Raw genomic sequence first — 19,534 nt, 5'->3', positions numbered from 1 at the left:
TAATTTTGAAATGTTTATTTTTCATAAGCCGATAGCCTATCACTTTTGACTTCTTTATCTTAAAAAATAGAGATAAAATTTGCCCTTATTAAACCATGAGAGATTGAAAACACTATTAAATTTGACTTAAACCATTTAGAAATAAAAACAAAAACTATTTTAAAGATGATACATATATTAATCATTTCAAAGAGTAATTAGTAATAAACAATATTCGCTTGAATTTTTAAATAATAAATTATACTATATCAGTTTCAATTTATGTGATTTATTTTTTTGTTAGATTAATCTTAATAAAATAATATATTTTTATATTAAGTAATAATTTAACTATAAAATAACTATTTTATTCTTAATTGAATAAATAAATTTTTATTACTTATTTTATATTTATATATATATATATTTTTTTAATTTCATATAAAATTAAATAGCTCATAAGTAACATATAAAAAGAGATGGATGATGTTGGTAAAACAAAGGAGAAAGCACTTTATTGGTGAGTGTTTGGCAGTATTATTATTAAAAGACAAATAATTGTGTATTTGCAGCAAAAGATACTGTATTTTCATTAAATAAAAAAAAAAAAATTAGTAGTACTACTTGTGAACGGACTTTGTCTACCACAGAGTTGGTTATAAGTGGACTAAAGTTGAAATCATCATCATTACTTTTTCCGACCAAAGATTCTAAACACAAAATGTACAATTACCACTACCTAATTACTTTCCTTTAAATAATTCCACTAAAGCTAAACTTGTGAGTTGTGGGCCCAAAATAATTTTATGACCGCTACTCTTTAGATATACATCGAATAAATCTATTATATGTAAATGTTTTCGTATAAATCAAACATACAGGAGATATGGATTGCACCAAACAAATTTGATGCAATGCGATGAGCTAATGACAAAAGATGGTTAAGTGAATATTCTCCGTTAAAAAATTATATGAGGTAAAAAAAGTTAAATAGTGATTAATATGCATGTTTATTTAAGTTTGCAGACTCTTAGCACAACCGAAAATAAGAACTACACCCTATTTGATGGTTGGCACTAAAAACTTTTACTAAGAAATGTCTAAAAAATAAAGTATATATATATATATCCTAGTTAATAGTGTAATTTTTCAACTAACAAATATTGATGGACACTCCTCAAATACACGTGAGTTTATCACTATAATAAATTCGACTGAAAGATATTGATAGAGTGAATGTTTTTTTGGATGTACATCAGGTGAATATACTCCTATACTATGACTCACCAATCATATAAGAGATATAAATTGTATTAGACAAACTCAGTGCAACGAGCTCAATCGAAAAGACATTGGCAAGATAACCAATTCTTGACATCCATAATATATCACCCGCTCCACCAAATCAATCGAATTCATTTTCTTAGCTACTATTGCACAAAAAAGGAATTTATAGATAGGGAAAATAGTCTGATATACTCCTCAATATTGTCATTAAGAGCTGATATACCCCTTGTTATGAAAGTGATTCATATATACCTCTATTTATAAACAAATGACTCACATATACCTTTTTTCCTCTAACGAAAATGAAAAAATAATAATTCTAATCTAACTTTTTATTATTTTTTTTCTAAAAAATATAATCCCATATGAGTAATTTAATCTTCGTCAAACATATTTTTTACTTTTTTTTATTTCAATGACTAATTTAGAATTATTATTTTGATAATCAAATTTATTTATGTTCATTAATATTCTTGGAAAACTTATTGTAGATGACCAAATTTTTTTCTTCGAATACAAAAATCAAATTATTATATAGACAAAAAATAGTTTAATTTTTTTTCTTTGAACCAAGGAATGGAAAAATAAAATTAAAATAAGAATAATAAATTTAAATAATTATAAGAAAAGAAGTTAAAAAATAATTTATGTATGAAAAAAATTAAAATATATCTTAAATTTTGATAGAAGAATCACATATATCCCTAAATAATTTTTTAAAAAATTGAAAGTAATAAATATTAAGTTTAAAACTAACTTTTTTTAACTCCCATTAAATGAAGGGTATATGTGAGCCATTTTGTAACGACAAAAATATATGTGAGTCACTTATATATATGAGTCACTTTCATAACAAGAGATATATCAGTTTCAAAAACCGTTTTCCTTCTAGATAAGCATATGGAATAGTAGTTCCAATATTACTATAGTACACACTACACAGTTCATTTATTCCAAAAAGAAGTCTACAAAAGCACCAAAAGAAGTCTCTTTTCTGCATCAACAAAATTAAACAACCTCTTCCTTTCTCTTGTAACTTTTTCTTTAAAAAAAGTTTTTTTCTTTTTCATCTCTTCCATAGTTTCTTGAATTCTTGTAGAGAAATTCATCTTGTCTGTTTACTAATTTGTGCTCAACTTTCCATGTCTGTACCATTAGAACATGATTATATAGGTTTATCAGAACCTTCTTTAATGGAAAGAAGTTCTGATAAGATTTCTTCTTCTTCTTCTTCCTCTGTTCTAAACCTTAAGGAGACTGAGCTGAGACTTGGGTTGCCTGGTTCTGAGTCTCATGGGGTTTCTCTTTTTGGCAAAGATTTGGACCCTTTAAGCAATTTTACATCAAGAACAAAAAGGGGTTTTTCTGATGCAATTGATGCATCTGGAAAATCGGATTTGTCTATTAATTGCAGATCTGAAGCTGATAGGGAAAACGGGAACTTGTTGTTTTCCCCAAAAAGAGGGAATGGAGGTTCAAACCCTGTTGAAGAAAAAAAGCCTATCCCTCATACTTCAAAGTTAGTAACTTTTCTCTTTTTTCTTAAATTCTTGAATTTTTGTTAGTTTGGGTAACAAATTTTTGTCTGCAATTATGGTTAAAGTTTGGTTATGTTTTGTGTTATGGAATTAGGGCACAAGTGGTAGGATGGCCACCAATTAGATCATTCAGGAAAAATACACTGGCTACTAAGAAAAATGATGATGAAGGGAGAACAGGTTCAAGTTGCCTTTATGTTAAGGTTAGCATGGATGGTGCTCCATATCTGAGGAAAGTTGATATCAAAACTTACAGTAACTATGCAGCGCTCTCATCAGCACTTGAAAAGATGTTCAGCTGCTTTAGTATTGGTATAGTTTCTCCCTTTACATGCAGGCAATGTAGTATTTGTTTAAGCTTTTCAGAAACAAGGTTGTGTATTTTTAGAAAAGCTGAGTTTCAAATACATTATTTAACACAAATATACCCAGAAGCTTCTAGGAGGACAGTTCAATCTCTAAACAAACAAAGGTAGGGGTAAGGTTTGGGATTACATAGGATATGTTGTTATTTGATGTATTTTTTTTTAAAAAAACTAAGAATAATGCATTCAAGTTGGCTTGGATACCCCACAGTTATAGAATGGAAAAACAAGAATAATTGATAGGAGTATATTGAGAAAAAGGATAGAACCCTATGTTTGAACCGTAGTTTCCTCTTGTACCTTTTTCATCCACAGAAATTATTTATCAGGCACCTAGCGAACATTCTTTCTCATTTTTCTGATAGCCACTTTGAGAATTGTTATTGTTTGTATTGCTGTTATGTTGGTTTGAGTCTTGAGATTGTGTGTGTGTCTAAGTGAAATTATAATTTTGTGACTATTATTCAGGTCAGTGTGCCAGTGATAAGATTCCAGGGCAAGAGAAGCTCAGTGAAAGTCACTTGATGGATCTTCTCAATGGTTCTGAGTATGTGCTGACTTATGAGGACAAGGATGGTGATTGGATGCTAGTTGGCGATGTTCCTTGGGAGTAAGTTCCTATGCTCCAACATTTTATGTCAAACTTTTAAGTTTGAAGACAACATTATATTTAGTTGCATTTACTCATCGTTCTGGTTGGATTCTACAATAGGATGTTCATAGACTCATGCAAGAGATTGCGGATCATGAAGAGCTCAGAGGCAATTGGGCTAGGTATGTCCTGTGATCATGTTTATGCTATGTAGCACTTATTTTTCTCTAGTGTCTAGTTCATAAAGTAGTACTCTATATATGCTTTAAAGTGGGTTTAGAATGACATTCTTTCTCTTGCTTTGCAGCTCCAAGGGCCATAAATAAGTGCAAGAACCAAAATTAGTGACTGAAAGACTAACCGTCCAAAGGGTTTCTACAACGTCAACCATCCTTTTTCTGCCCTGTTTGTATCTGGAATTAGACTAGATGTGTAGCATCCCCTGAAAGGGAGAGAGCTGGTTTAAGAAAATATAACCGGTCAAAAATTGTACTGTGGCTAGTGTCTTTTGAGTGGCAATTTTTGCTTGCACATGCAACCTGCAAGTTTATTTGCAAACATACATTAATTTTTAAGCATATAACCAACCAACTATTATTCTGATGAAACATAATAACTTCCAAGTTCTAACCTACTAATTACTAGTAATTGATCAAAGTAATATTCTAGAATTCAAAACAAGCAGGATGTAATGGAATGTTACTCCAAACTCCAATTTTTCCATGCTCGTGTAACGGGGTTTAGGATTGAAATAAATTGCATATAGCTTGAACCTTGGATTAGTTCGTTCAAGGGCTGTCAACGTTACAACTCTGGATCTGCCATTGCCAGTTCAATCCCCAAGAGAAGATCATTACTGCGTGCTCAGTTAGTTGACCTACAGTAGCAAGAAGGTTATCGTGGCAGGAGTTCCCTTTTTGTGGACTCGAGCAGAAAAGCTCAATCTGCACTCATTGCTCATTTATCGATGAATACTGAACAATCAAATGGAACCATTTGTTTCAACATAGGCTAGTAAAACATCAGAAGTGGGTCTCAATCATTCTAACATACCAGTGATATAGACTAAGATATTAGCAAGCACAAGGAGGGTTGTTTCAACATAGGCTATTTTCTAGAATATAATTTACGAGCACATTATACAGATGGGATAAATTTAACTCATCAGACATCCGTTACTCTGCACAAACATCAGAGTGACCAGTGGATAAATGGACATCTGAAAGATTGTCGGAGTAAAATCTATTGGCAGCACAGAGACAGCCTCTCAAGAGTTGCACCAGAAACAACTAAAAGAACAGTTGACACAGAGATCGCTAATACAAAACTACAACTTATATGCAGTGGCAACCAAAATCTCATTCTTGAGACACCTGAAGATAGACCATTTGAGTGTAACCATTGAATACAGATGCCTCCAGTCCAGATAACCCAAGCCTCCGAAACAAGCCATACCTGCCATCTTCAACAATAGGACTTGATGCCCGAGCCGGATCGTATCTTGTCTGATGAGTTAATGAAGGACCAGCCACGGGTGGAAGCTCCCAGTAAACATCTAACACTGACTCTACAAACCTGCTATTTTTAAAATGTTCTGCATAAGAAATGGCCTTATTACTGTGGTTAAAATCATCCCGCATCTGCCCTCTCACACCCCACCAAGCTTCACCAGGACCGCAAAGTTCATCAATGTCAACAGCCTTCTCCCAGAATTTCTTCCTTCTTGCTCTGATCCTTCCTTCATCACTGTCCTTAAAGCAGCTATGGCCTCCACCTGGAATGAAATTTGAAAACATGTCATGTAGTAAGAATTAAGTATGCACTGACCATAAAAGCCAGACAAATAATTTCACAAAAAAGACATTCATATAGTGAACTGGCATGGTCTAAGCATAGCATAACTGCTATTTGATCTATCAACACTCTATACTAGAGTGTATTTGTATTCGGTTTCTTCATATCAAGATCTCTCCCTATTATTCTCTACATATTTCTCATCTGTTTACCTTGGTTTTCCAATCTCATAATGAATTAACTGATTCTTTACAAATGCACTAGATAAAGGTGGCCTAAACAAAGAACAATGTGTTTACTTGGTTAGACAAGCAAAACCAACAAAAGATTCCACGATAATGTATGGAGTAATACACATTTGGAAGTGATCTCTATATTCTATAAGATCATGATTTTGATCTAAATTTTGAATTCTCTACTTGGTACCACTAGGACAATTGATCTCCTAAAATTAGGATTTTGGGTTGAGATCACTGAGTTAATTGACAGATTAATGTCAAATATCAGATGGAACTTGCCCAAAAAACTCCCAACTTGCAGGGTTTAGATTTGGTTAGATAGCCGTTAGCAACATATTCTGCAGTGTATTGTTCTTCCAGCACTGTATGTTTAAAAAAACACAACTGTATATTCTAATCAAACATCATGCCACTGACTTCTTGTCCTTTAAAAATATCAACATCCTTAAGCTTTGCATTGCAAACAAATTTCTCATGAGAGAATAAACAGTTTTACTGCTCCATTAGGAGTTTCATGGGAGAAAAATACTTCAGCACAACAACAACATACACAATGAAATTCCACAAAGAGGGGTCTTGGGAGGATAGAGTATACGCAAACCTTACCCCTACCACATACCACATGGAGGTAGAGATGCTTTTTCCTAAAGACCCTTGGCTCAAGTGAAGCAAAACAAATGAGTAATGAAAAAGAAAAACGGCAGCGGAAATAACATGGAAATTAACAAAAAAGCATTGTAGAGCATGCATGCAAGGAACAACAACATCAACAAAATAGTGCAATCTAACATAAACAACAGATGGTAAGATATAACAAAAGCAAGAAACTATATGAATAAGGCTATTACAATAGCACATGATCTCTATTTATTTGTTATTCCACATACAGAGTCAAAAAAATCTCACCACGATTTTCCAAATAAAAACTGAATCAACTTAGAAAAGGGAAAATCCAGATAGATACGATAATGACTGGATAATGCTTTCTTTGGCTTGACAGAGGAAAAATAATTGTTTAAAGTCGAGGTGAAAATATACCTCTAATATAAAATTGATCGCACATTTGCCTGAAAGAGTAGTGGTCTCCTGTACCAGTATCATAATTGTCCTCAAACACAAGATGCCTAAACCCAGCTTTTAGTGCTTGCTTCAGTCTGTCAATCAAAGTTCAAAACAGAGAACAATGAGACATATTTGCAAAACAAGTGGGAACCAGCAAAGCCATAGCATCATTGAGTACTGCTATGGATATGATGACATTAGACAGAACAAGTGACTGGCGGAATCACTTCTTTAACAAAACTCAAAATAAAGCTATAGAAGTTATACCTTTTCAATTCATTTTGATGATCATCAAAAAAGACAAGAACCTGGCTACGATCCTTGATTCCATGCTTCTTCATAACTTTCCCCCAATCAACATTTCCAAAATCAACAAAGTCTTTTCCAGCGAAGTACGTGCAATTCTCATCAACGTAGGCAGGCCCTTTCTTTAGATACTTCTCAGGATGACGGGGTGTAAGTGAGATGATTCGTGTATCTGGCATTGCTTGTCTCAAGACCCAAGTTGAGTGTCCCTTGAATGCACCACTCTCAATCATCAACTCTGGTTTTAACCACCGAGTGATAAACCAGAGCCCAAAGCTGTGATCAAAACCCATACCATACATGTTATTCTTGATAGGCCGTGTCTCATATATGGGCACAAACTCCTCCAGACCTTTGATTAAATCCTTTGTGGTCCATTCAACAGTTCTGTCATGTTTCGTTCTGCCTTTTGACAAGAGTAAAAATTAATTAAAGGTGCATTGGACCATGTGAATTTCACTGCTCAACAGTTGAGTTTCACAGATAAATAACAGGAAGAATCTGACATTTTAGAAAAGGTGAATGACATGCATACACACATGTCTAAAAAGTTGCTTCATTTGTTGACCATAGATCAAAAGTGCCGCTTAAGACTGTAAAGATGATAAACCATTTTACTTCTGATATCACTATATAACAGAATGAAGCCACTAGAAAGCCAATTATTCCGGTTTATGCCACACTCTGGAGATTATAATCATCATATTATGAAAGAAAATTTAAAAAACTATGAAGTGGAGCTGGCTATAATTGATCCTGATTATGCGACACTCATCATCTACAAATGATAGAAGGAAAACAATCTTGGTCTTGGTCTTGAGACTATATGTAATTTCTGGACATCGGAATAGGATTTTCCACTATAGTAATGTCTTGAAACTAAATGTGCAGATTCTGGAAATGTATGTGTGATTTCCCATTATAACAATGAACTTAGCAATCAAATAGGAAACTATCAGTTAGATAAAAACGATAATCTGTACCACTAGAATTATTATACACACCTAGTTCCTCCATTAACTATATGAAGCAACAATCTATGCCACTTGTAAATTTCTAACACACCAAATTCCTTCTTTAACATCACATGTAATATCAATCTTGTTCTGTTTGAATCAAGCCATTGGATCCTACAACGAAAGTGACACCAAAATAATACAAAACATTAATCCAGTTAATTGCACCATGACACATCCTACAGATGATTCATGTACAGCTGGAAAACCGTAGGTTTAGATTTCACAAATCAATAAAATCTAATAGAAAATAAATGTACCACAGTTCCTCCGAAGGAAATCGAGATGTGTTCAATTGAATCCATTTAGAGAAAATACACTAGCACGCAATGCTCAACAAGGAAAAATAAAACCAGATCTGAATATACACTAAAACTGAAACGCAATGAACTTACACCAAGGAACACCGAGAGATCCGAAGTCCGTTTCCAGGCCTTCGAAGCCAAAGAATCGCAAACGAGAAAGGTGATCGGAAGAGGAAGCGGAGATACATACTAAGTCGCGAGTGTGATAAACGAAAGAAGTTACCAACACAATCACAAGCCCTATGAGAAGGCATGGCCAGAGATGACCAGTTCGAATCACGTAATTTGTAACCCTCGTCGCCACAGATATGTGCTTCCGAGTTTTGGATTCGTCGCCAGTCTCATCGCCGTCGTCACTGACCGGCGTCGCCCTGCGAGAAGAGAGCACTCTTTCCAGCATCGTCCTCGTTGTGCTCTACGCACTCTCACTTCCCTGCTCTGTGAAGAATCCTTCTTTATTTGCTCGACACGGAACTTGGGATTACTATACTCCAAGGCGCTTAAATGCTTAAGTTTTAAAAATACACTTTGACCCCCTCAACTTTTCAGAATGCCCAATGATTTATATAAGTATTTTCACTTCTAAAGTCCTTTTATAATTTAATAGCACACAATACGGTTATTTGTTCCTTCAATATAGAACTTAAGACCAATACGCTAACGTTTTAAAATAATATCAAAAATTATTTTCAGCGTATTTATCCCTCGTGGACCAAATCAAATCTAAGCTCATTTACTAACAACTCCGAGTTATTATTGTTAAATTTTATTGTTACATTACTCATAGTTATTTAATTTTTAAAAAAAAATTATATTATGACATAATATTTTATAAATTTTTTATCATATATTATTTAAATTTAGTCAATTTTTTTACCCTAGAATAATTAAGTATATTTTAATAGATTTATAAATTACAATACAATACACAGTCAAACCAAACATGAAAAATGTTATTAAACAACAACAAACAATATAGTATAATAAAAAATTGTATCTACTGTACATACAATACAGTACCTTATGAAACGATGCTTTAAACATAATGTAGAGATTATTTTGTTTATTTTTTGTTCCCCTAAATTTTCAAGGTCAAGATAACAAAAATAGATTTTTCAATTTTATTTTGGGATAAATTTATAATAGTTTTGAAAATACTCTCAATAATTTTATTTAGTCTATATTTTAGTATTTTTTTGTTTCAATTTATCTGTCTTATTTTGACTCAATATAAAATTTAAGAAATTAAATGAGATTTTTGAATCTTATGATATTACATTAAAGATATGTCAAATATAACACTAAAATTTAAAAATAACTTAAAAGAAAATTCTTTTTAAAATGTATTTAAAAGGAAAGGTGGACAAACAATTTGAAAATGGATGAAGTATTTATTATAGTCTCTAGGATTTGATTAGGCTATTTTAAATGTTTATGTTGATTTATTTTTCTTAGCCATCTTTATCAAATCTAACAATAACAAAAAAAATATTTAAAATAATTTCACAAATGAATATATTAAATAGAATTTTCATAGAACACATGCAAATCTTACGTAACCTTCAAAAAGTTAAAAAAAAATAGACCGTTTCCATACGATTCTTTACTCAAAACAATTTGTATCAAATGTAACAGATATAATTTGCCAAATAGTATTTGATGAAAATTAAAAGTAATTTTTAACAAACTTAAAAGGACCAAAATTGTTCAAAACATATTTTCAAAAATTATTTTGAACCTACTCCTAAACACAAGGGATCGTTTTTTCATTTTCTTACTTTTCAAGCCAAAACTACACATTATGGTCAAAATATCATTCTTCCGGCAGGTGAATTTATTTTCAGCGCCACCGGCCGTCGGAAGAGATAAAACGAATGATAGCTTACCGGTCTTTTTTAAGGTGCACACTTACCAGTACCATTTGCAAGTCTTTTCATTCTCTCAGTGAATTAGAGATTTATAACGTAGCTTTTTTCTCTTACCAATCGTCTTCCACAGCGTTGATCTCGCTAGGAAGTTCACAAAGGTTCATGTAGTACCGAAGCGCACACAACACTTCCAGGTACACCAATCGCTATTTCTGTATAGAAATTAAATTTAACAAGGAAACGAAAAGGTAATGTTGTAATTGGGTAATTGTAGTTGTTGCAGAGGTGTTTTTCTTCAAGCGGTTTCAGTTATAGCTCGCGGACGCATATTGAAGGAGGTTTACTTGTTGATATGGACCGGAAAAAGCAGAAAATGGTTGCTAAAACATGGAGACCTGTTTCTACTCAATCAAGGTCAACTGAAGGTGAGTGTTCCTCACTTGTTAATATTAGATTGAGTTGTATTGGAAATTCTAGGTTGTTAAGCTTTCTGTACTTTTAGTTGATATTGGAAGTTATTAGGTATCCGAATAATTGAAAAATTTGTATATTGTTATGTCAGGAATATGATCTTATGTAGTATGTAGAATACACTGTTAAAGATGTGGAAGATTAATATTGGATTTTGGAAGTTCAGGTGGTTTAGGTGATGAGAAGCATGATTTTGGAGGTCAAGTGCAAGAAATTAAATGCACTGTTTCTTCGTATGAGTCAACAGTTCAGAAGGCAGTGCAGGTTAGTGAAGGCATTGATCTAGAAGGACGAGCAACACCTTCAGCTGATGATGAATCACTTTCAGCAGCTCAGAAGCATTCAGTTACAGTCAAGGTAATCTTGTTGGGTTTTACAACTTGACTAGCTTTTGATGTGTTTCTGTTTGTTTTTTTCTTTTGAATCTTCTTCATCCTGTCCAATTAGTCAATTCATTGTCTAGAACTTTAGGTGCAAGCATTATTTAAATGCAACATTAACATGCTATTTAAATATATTAAAGTTTTCCCAAAGTAAGTGGGAATATAGATTACTTAGAGCATTATGGTTACTTTTTTGAAAGCAATGTCTCTGAGCAGCTCTTGTCTGAGCATAGACATTGATGTGCTAGTCAAGAATAGGTTACGACATACCTCATGGGAAGATCAGTGAAGTGTATCTTTTCCTTTACTGTACGTATTAGAAAATATACTTGTAAAAAATTGAAGGAGAGCTGTAATCTGTATTCATTCCAAACACATAACAACCTGCTTGACAATCTGTCTTAAACTTCTTATGTACACATTGGCCCATAAAACAATACAAACACGCGATGAACCTTCTTTTTTGAAACTGTTAACAAGTATATATATATTAAAGTTGCACCATAACAATGCACATAGACATTACAAAAACCAACCTAGCTTGGGCTACTGCTTCTCAAGGATTCTATCAAATCAACTAGTGGTTCAGTCTCCTTGGCATAGCTTTCTGTACAGCAAAAATTAAACAAAAGAAGACAATTCATCTTCATTTTCTGCACAGAATTGTGTTTGTCTTCAAAACCTCTATAGGTCCTCTCCTCCAAATTGTCCACCATATACAAGCTGGACAACTTTCCATCAGTTCTTCTGACCAACTGCCCAACACGTGATGAATCTTCTAATACAACAAGTGACGAACCTAACTAAATGCGAACACGCTCTTATTATTGACTTTCAAGTTTCAACTTTATCTGGATCTTTGAAACTTCAGTGCATTCCTCAAAAGAGTTTCCAGTTTTTGCTTTCAAGTGATGGTAAGCATGCAAGTTCATGCGTTGCATCAGATGGAAATCCAGAAGAGGTCCATTATCCGTGAATGATATGGTACTGCCATATGCCTATTTTGCATGCCTTGGGAGGACATTGAAATCATAACAAAAGTTTTTAAACTACACTATCCTTGATTATAGAGATATCTTAGTTATTTTTTCTTGTATCACTAAATCTGTGTCTGAATGGAAGAATCACTTGTATCCACATGAATTTGCGACCCAATAAAACCTGTCACATGGCTAATTGGAAGATGAAGAGATGTTAGAGACCCATAAGAAGTGTTCAACTTTTCTGATGTATGTCTTTCGTTTTATCAGTTTTGTGTCATTATTGTGCTTCGGAGTTCTTAGCCATACTGCTCGCCCTTTTTAATGAGTAACATATTGAATAGGTCACATTTCCTGGCTGCATGTTCAGCGTATTATGTGGTTGTTGTTCTTTACACGATCTTCACTTTGCACTAATGACACTTGCTATGGATGCTTTTTATCATAAACTCAGAGTTTTCCCACTAAATTGGCTTTCAATTTTCTGCTACCGTTATCATCTCATTTCCAAACATACCTGCAGGCAGGGGCTTCCTTGATGCGTTTTATCAGAGGGAAAGGGTATGACTTTCTGTGCAGATTCTTGCTTATGCTAAAAACGAGGGGCTAATACGTTGCTTTGATATTCTGCATATAGAGGTGCAACACAGAGGACAATTGAGGAGGAAATGAAAGTAAAAATCATACTTCCATTCTCGCGGAATGAGGATTGCCTCAGTAGGTTGCTTCTTTATTTATGGGTGATTTTGATTGATTCAGCTTTTGTGCATTGATTAAGTTATTATTCAATCATAATGATATTTGTAGCCTGATTTTTGCTTTTGATAACGTACTGTATGATTTCTATGACCTACTTATGTTGTCCCTGGCCCTGCTATATTAAGTGATCAGTCAGTTGATCAATCGATGACTCGACAATCACAAATTAGTTGGATTTGGTGATGATTTATATATTCTGCTCCATTTGGGCAATTTCATTCTATTAGGATGTCTTTTAACACACCTTAAAGGTTCATTGTAACTGAAAACTCTCTAAATCTCGTGCTCATCCCTATGGATCTAATGTAGGTGTAGAAACATTGGTTAACCCTTAAATCACATAGTTGATTGTCTGGATAGATCCTTTGTTTTTTATTCTGCATTGATTTTAAGAGATCGTAGATCTTTTGAGATAATCTTCTTACGATTATATTTAGATCTATAAACACTTTCAATTGCCATAGCATTGCACCGACAAAGTAGTGCATTTGGATGTCTATACTGGATAGATCTTTTGTTTCATCCTACATTGATTTTTAGAGATCATAGATCTTTTTTTGTGATTACCTTCATGTGATTTTAGATCTATAAACACTTCCAATCGCCATAGTGTTGCACCTACAAAGTAGTACATTTGGATGTCTATGTAGGGGAGCAAAACCATCTTGGTTACCCTTCCTCATTTATTCTTCAGGTGTCCTACTTGTATCCTCGTCTGATGTAGTTATTTGTAATCTTATCAGTATTTAGTGATATTACGGTTTTTTATTTTCCGATTTCCAAGCTTAAGCTCCATTTAGGTCTCCTACCATTGTTTGTTGACCAAAATGTTGGAGGTATTCTTTGATAATGTGCTTTGATCTATTCTTGTCACTAGTTATGATATTTGGCTTTTGGTTTCTCCTATGTGATTTATTCTTTATATTAGTAGGTCTTTCGAATGGGGGATTAGCGTCCACTTCTCTTAATGTTGTTACTACTTGTGAAAGCCACTATTGCATGTTTCTTGCAGAGTGATTGGAGCTATATTCCTTTTGTATTGGTATATATTGAATATGGGTGAATACTAATTTGAAATCCAAAACAGCTATGTTCAACCTTTTTCGTTTTTAATATAGTGTCCATATTGCAGTCGTAGAAGGCAATTCTGCTGAAAGTGTGGCAAGAGCATCAGATAGAGTCCAAGCTGTAATTGATGAGGTTTGCACCAACATTTTTTTTTTCCGTGCTAGAAGACAAATAAGGCATAAAAGGAATATTACTTTTTTATCTGTCGAACTTTTAGAGCCTATAAACTGTGGTAACATGTAAGTATCTGTTTTTGTTAAAAGCTTTTAATTTTAATTTTAATTTTTTTACGTCTAAAAATGGTCATGCTAATGATTATTGATGAAATGTAGCTGCTGCTTCATAGCACCAACACAAAGTACCCACAATATATCTTACTGTATGTCACGCCTTGCCTTAGGAGCTTTTTCCTGTCATAATTTTGGTCCAGGTACTACTTGATTTTGACCTTGAACCTAGTGTGAGCATTTGAAGTTGCTTTACAATTACCTTTTGACTGCTGTCTTTCTTCTCTCTCAACTTAAACTAACATATATGTGTTTACTAGAACTCTTAGCTGTTCCTGGCACTTACATGCAACTAGTAATTCAAAACTTTCAAATAATATGCTTGTCTAATATTATTTATATCTAGAATGCTCAAGTGTGATCCGTCTTACTTGCTTTTGTCATGAGGAATCTCTCTCAACCGTGGCTCGGCATTCTTTCTTGTGTTATGAAGGATCTTACTATTTTCTTCATCTCATTTTTTTTTATTTATTGTCACTCATAAGTGTAATTTGTGTCTCCTTCTCCTGTAGGCAGTTAAAAGCCGATATCTTGACTACTCTCACTTTGTATCACTTCCATTGGCCATACATCCTGAATTGGTTAACAAGCTCATCAACTTCCAGAACTCAGTTCTTGGAAATACAGTAGTTAATGAAGATGAAAATTTGGAATGTGATTCAAGTGGTAAAACTTCTGATGCGGAAGGTGAGCAGAACTTGAGCGAACCACGGATTGCGGTGGAACTCAAAACTGAAGATTCTAATGATCGTGTTAAAATTGATAAAACCAACATACCACTCGTGAGTTACTCGGCTAAAGTATCTAAGTCCTCTACCTCAGATTCAAAGGCTTCTAAACTATTAGGTATAAAATCTAAAAGTACTATGCTACTTTTATCAAAAGATAAAAATGGATTCGTGCACTGTGTTGTTGTAAAAAACTTCTGTACTGAAAATTCTCATCTCTGCTTTTCCTTCCGAAGTTCATTATAATATCTATCCCTGTCTTTCCACCTAGAATGGGAGCATTATTTCCTTCTTATGTCTTAACTGTGACCAGATTGACGAATGTTTTTCTCCTCAACAGATTTAGGAATTGAGAAATCCATCTTTATTAAACCCAAAACATTCCACTTGACTGTGCTCATGCTGAAGCTTTGGAATAAGGACCGAGTTGAAGCTGCTGCTGAAGTTTTGCGGGTAGATGTTTGTAATTGCATGGTCATTTTCTTTTGTTGTAATATCATTTTCTGTGTCTAACTTTTCAAAATATTTTTTTTTTATTTCATGTCTTTCCAGAGTGTCTCACCAAAAGTAATTGATGCTTTGGAGAGCCGACCTGTGTCTATAAGACTGAAGGGTTTGGTAAGTCTTGGCAGAATAGTCATTACACTTACTCTTTATGATCCCTTAAACTTCTACTGAAGGTTCATGTATGCCCTATTACAAGATTCAAACATGTACTTTAGAATTTCAAAAGACATGCTAAGAGAAGTGATCAAAACACATCTGCCACTACTCATCCCAGCTCATGTCAGTAGGGGCCAAAACATGAAAATGAAAGGACTCTGTAAATTGAGCAAAAAGGCGATGAATTGTTTTCTTGCTGTCGCGGACATACTTAACTGTGAAAGTATTAATGGTTATCTTGAATCTTGATGCAGCAAACATATGTCGAATCTAGGATTCATTGATTAAAAGTACGATGAGTGAAAGGAAACAAGGGAAGGATAGCCCTAGCGGTAAGGGTTCTTCACCTACCACAAGATTGTTAGTTTTAGTTATGAAGAGAGCAAGGTTGGACAGGGTCACTGCTGGGATCCTTTGTAGGGTAGACAGTGGGCTCCATTTGATGAAAGACATCTTAGAGCAAATTGCCTTTCAGTACTCGTAGTTTTTAGTATTATGAGCCTAAGATTATTGAAACATTCATATAGGAAGTGTTAGAAACTAATGTTTTTTTATTATTTAGGTTCATATGGATGAAGATCATCTATATCTTTTTTTCCCCAGTATTAAACATTCTTTATAATTTGACTTCCACTCTGTCTTTTACTTCAAAAGTAAAATTATAGATCTCATACTTGAGATATTTGAAATACCCAACTATAAGGTTCAAATATATTTAGTTTCCATCTAACATGCTTGTTCTTTTTTTTCTTTTTATTAGTGTACATGTTTTGAACGTGATACTCTGTTATATTTGCCATGCACCACAAAATTTCAATAGTTGATTTTAGTTGTACTTTTCAGTAACTTTGTTGGATTTTCCCATTTATTTTTAATATATTTTATAGAAACTGTCACCATTGAAGAAGAAACATAGATCAGGCTTGCTGACTTTATACGTTTAAAAGGACAATTACAGAAAATGACTACACGTAAGAGAAAGTGGAAATGTACAATAGCAAAACGACTTCTTTTTTTTTTTTTAAAAAAAAAAGAACTTAGAAACAAACAAAGGGTAATTGTGTATTAGAGCCTTCAAATATGCCACAGGTAGCAATGTTGACCTTCTTGGAATTAGGTGAAAGCAAATGAACAAAATGATTAAGTACTGCAAAAAGAAGAGCATTTGCTCGTATATTATATTTATAATTTCCTTTTCACGTGATACCAATCTCTTTCTGTAAATGCTTCTTCAATTGGTTGGTCTCTGTACGTGTGTGTGAGAGAAACTTTAAATCATGCTGGATGTTTGTTGACTGTTGCTTCTAATGATAGTTCACAAGTTCACCATTTTTCTGGCTGGAACTCAGATTGTTGTTATCTTGCAGGAGTGCATGAAAGGTTCTCCAGCAAAAGCTCGTGTTGTATATGCTCCTGTGGAAGTAATTGGTGGTGAAGACAGACTTTTACGTGCCTGTCGTATCCATAATTTCTGGTGTCGTCTTCCCTCACCCTACCCATTTCTTAAATCTGTCTGCTATTTCTAAGGGAATTTTTTACCTGCATTTGTTATTCCTTAGCCTTTCTAGAGGTGATCACCAATGCGTTCATTGAAGCTGGTCTTGTTCTTGAAAATGATTTAAACCAGAAGTTAAAGGTATATCTTTCAAGGTGTTAATTTTTTATTCTGGTTAATTTTGTCGGCAATTTCTTTATTGATTGTCTCTCTATTTCCAGTAATGCTGTGTTCAAATACTTTGACTATTCGCTCTAGTGCTGCTGCTTCCTTGCTTTTCCTTCCCCCACTGACCCCTCCACTTTCTTTTCTCATAAAAAGCAATTTATTTTATCGCAAGCGAGAGCCTAAAGTACAAGGCACCTGGTAGAGAATCATACAGTTAGAAATGTTGCAACCTCTTTTGAAAAGTGAAACAGTTTCCCTCTCCACCAAGAGTAAATATGATAGTAACTCATTCTCACCTTCTGCTTTCCAACTTCATATGTTTGGGAACTTGTTTCTTCTGTTGCATTATGCTTGCTGGTGCTTTTTTGTGGTGTTCATTTGTTTTGTTCTGGTATCCAGTATTAAATAATTGAAGATTATGCTTCAGCTCATTCAAGTACGTTTTATCTTTTATAGCTACTTTCAAGAAAGGCTTGACCCCTTAAAACTGTTTGTAGGCTTGCACTAGGTGGCAGTTACTTCTCTAGATGTTTTCTATTGTCTCTAGTGGCCTTTTTCCTTTTACATAGCTAATACCAGAATGCTTGTATAGCTTATCCATGACTGTCGTGGTGAAAATTGCTAAACTTGTATTGGTTTATTTTTGTTATCTTCTTTATTTGATGAGTTCCTGATAAGCCTTTTCTGCCCCTTATGCAGTTGCATGCCACCGTAATGAATGCGCGGCACAGAAAAAGGTGTCATTTTTTAATCTTTTATTGCATATCTTGTTTGTTTGTTGGCTTAAAGTCTATCGTGATTTATGCTATCAGTTGCATAATGTCCATTACTTTTAAGGTTAGGACTGACTTACTGTTCTCCAATTGATAGCAACAGAGGATCAAAAAAGGTTGATTCCTTTGATGCACGAAAGATTTTTGGTCAATATGGCTTGGAAGACTGGGGGGAGTATCTTGTACGCGAAGCTCATCTTTCACAAAGGTTTGTGTTTGATGACGATGGCTATTACCATTGCTGTGCTTCCATCCCATTTCCTGAAGAGATGCAACTTGATTGAGTTCTAGAATCTAGGTTCAATAGTTTGTTTTTTTCTGTTACTGATAGTATGTTCTTGTAGTTAGTTGTGTTGAATCGCCATTATACTCTAGGTTGTTTGATTGAAGCTCAGAGTTGTTATTCTGTGTGTGACCATGTACCCTGAAAGCCACACATGCCTCTTTTTTTTGAACTCAAGAAATTCATGTCCTGCATTAAGCAACATTATGGATTTCTTTTGATAGCTTGGACAATGATATTTTGTGGCTCGAAGATGGTTTCCCATGGACTAGCACTGAGCCACTGCTGGTTGTCTTCATTTAACTAGGAACTACTAGGATGAACTGCTTGTTCCTTTAGCCTCGATTCTCTTATTATCTCGTTGTTATTTTTACTTCTGCTACTGCCTTTTTTCATCTCTTTTAGCCAAGATAATCTCTCTACATTCTCAAGATAGGGGTATGATCTACCTATACACTATTCTCTGTCAAGCTCCACTAGTAGAGCTGTATTTCCCCACTACATGGGTGGAAGTTTGTTGCAACCTTTTTGTATTTATTTACTAGATATATTTGCCTAGCGAATTCGGATTAATTGGACTCTTGAGTTATAGATACTAGATGATTTAACAGGTTAAAAGTAAACTGAGGGAGTACCATAAAGTATAAATAAATCCCAATAGAAAGTTTTGGAGTCAAAGATTAAAAGATCCAATAGAAACTCATGAGGATCTAGCAATTACTACAGGTTTGTTATAAGTCACTGTCGTTCAATAAGGATTCAAATGATTTTGGCAGACCAGAGAATTAATAATATGGAGATGGTCGGTCAAATAGCCGCCTCAAAAATTAGACTTCACCTTCAAGAACCAATAATTCATATAATGTCGTTTTTGCATATAGTAAATTGTCGATGAAGACGCCTTCTCATTTATTGCTCAATATCTTCTCATTCGACATAACTAAGCATTCAAAGTTTGAATGTGTATCAAATTTCATTCATTCCTATTTGTGTCCACAAGTAGGGGCGGATGTAGCAGTTTGATAAAATTAAAATTTTGAATCCGCTTCTAATCTGGAATGTAGTTTGCTCCCTATTGAACACTATAATTTCATTCTCGTGCTTTGAATTGAATCTTTTAGTAAT

The 19,534-nt window shown here is 34.0% G+C and overlaps 3 protein-coding genes across 7 annotated transcripts; 2 read left to right on the top strand and 1 right to left on the bottom strand.

The window, feature by feature from the left end:
• Positions 1-2,268: 2,268 nt before the first annotated feature.
• Positions 2,269-4,319, top strand: IAA27 (auxin-responsive protein IAA27). The gene is made up of 5 exons (NM_001279105.2): positions 2,269-2,785; positions 2,899-3,116; positions 3,638-3,779; positions 3,882-3,943; positions 4,069-4,319. Exons 1-5 carry the CDS (start codon positions 2,409-2,411, stop codon positions 4,104-4,106), a joined length of 837 nt encoding a protein of 278 aa, NP_001266034.1. The 5' UTR covers positions 2,269-2,408; the 3' UTR covers positions 4,107-4,319.
• A 534-nt stretch (positions 4,320-4,853) lies between these two features.
• Positions 4,854-10,214, bottom strand: LOC101268558 (uncharacterized). 2 transcript variants are annotated; one of them, XM_004235640.5, is made up of 4 exons: positions 8,574-10,214; positions 7,124-7,568; positions 6,833-6,948; positions 4,854-5,535 (listed from the first exon to the last, which is right to left on the bottom strand). In XM_004235640.5, the coding sequence occupies exons 1-4, from the start codon at positions 8,881-8,883 to the stop codon at positions 5,120-5,122; spliced, it is 1,287 nt and encodes a 428-aa protein (XP_004235688.1). In that variant the 5' UTR covers positions 8,884-10,214; the 3' UTR covers positions 4,854-5,119. The 2 variants fall into 2 exon arrangements, with proteins under 2 accessions (XP_004235688.1, XP_010318546.1); XM_010320244.4 differs by having other exon boundaries at positions 7,124-7,564; positions 8,574-8,976.
• Positions 10,215-10,242: 28 nt separating this feature from the next.
• LOC101268850 (uncharacterized) lies at positions 10,243-18,611 on the top strand. 4 transcript variants are annotated; one of them, XM_069295646.1, is made up of 14 exons: positions 10,243-10,383; positions 10,482-10,545; positions 10,635-10,776; positions 10,989-11,179; positions 12,709-12,746; positions 12,823-12,902; positions 14,077-14,144; positions 14,812-15,145; positions 15,368-15,480; positions 15,580-15,645; positions 17,058-17,148; positions 17,259-17,326; positions 18,053-18,090; positions 18,230-18,611. In XM_069295646.1, exons 1-14 carry the CDS (start codon positions 10,358-10,360, stop codon positions 18,408-18,410), a joined length of 1,500 nt encoding a protein of 499 aa, XP_069151747.1. In that variant the 5' UTR covers positions 10,243-10,357; the 3' UTR covers positions 18,411-18,611. The 4 variants fall into 4 exon arrangements, with proteins under 4 accessions (XP_069151747.1, XP_004235689.1, XP_010318548.1 ...); XM_004235641.5 differs by having other exon boundaries at positions 18,224-18,611; XM_010320246.4 differs by having other exon boundaries at positions 10,626-10,776.
• Positions 18,612-19,534: the final 923 nt, after the last annotated feature.

This window comes from Solanum lycopersicum, chromosome 3, assembly GCF_036512215.1.
Source record: "Solanum lycopersicum chromosome 3, SLM_r2.1".
Classification (NCBI taxonomy): Eukaryota; Viridiplantae; Streptophyta; class Magnoliopsida; order Solanales; family Solanaceae; genus Solanum; species Solanum lycopersicum.
This window is presented reverse-complemented; position numbering and strand designations above follow the sequence as displayed.

Excerpts from the sequence above, each read along its gene's own strand:
- IAA27 (NM_001279105.2), top strand. The coding sequence starts at position 2,409 with ATGTCTGTACCATTAGAACATGATTATATAGGTTTATCAGAACCTTCT. Across the intron at positions 2,786-2,898 it reads CCTATCCCTCATACTTCAAA|GGCACAAGTGGTAGGATGGC; the intron begins GTTAGTAACTTT and ends TTATGGAATTAG. Across the intron at positions 3,117-3,637 it reads GTTCAGCTGCTTTAGTATTG|GTCAGTGTGCCAGTGATAAG; the intron begins GTATAGTTTCTC and ends ACTATTATTCAG.
- LOC101268850 (XM_010320245.4), top strand. The coding sequence starts at position 10,358 with ATGATAGCTTACCGGTCTTTTTTAAG. Across the intron at positions 10,546-10,625 it reads AGCGCACACAACACTTCCAG|TTGTTGCAGAGGTGTTTTTC; the intron begins GTACACCAATCG and ends GGGTAATTGTAG. Across the intron at positions 17,149-17,258 it reads CAGACTTTTACGTGCCTGTC|AGGTGATCACCAATGCGTTC; the intron begins GTATCCATAATT and ends TAGCCTTTCTAG.
- LOC101268558 (XM_004235640.5), bottom strand. The coding sequence starts at position 8,883 with ATGCTGGAAAGAGTGCTCTCTTCTCGCAGGGCGACGCCGGTCAGTGAC. Across the intron at positions 7,569-8,573 it reads ATCTCTCGGTGTTCCTTGGT|GCAGAACGAAACATGACAGA; the intron begins GTAAGTTCATTG and ends TCTTGTCAAAAG. Across the intron at positions 5,536-6,832 it reads CGATCAATTTTATATTAGAG|GTGGAGGCCATAGCTGCTTT; the intron begins GTATATTTTCAC and ends ATTTCATTCCAG.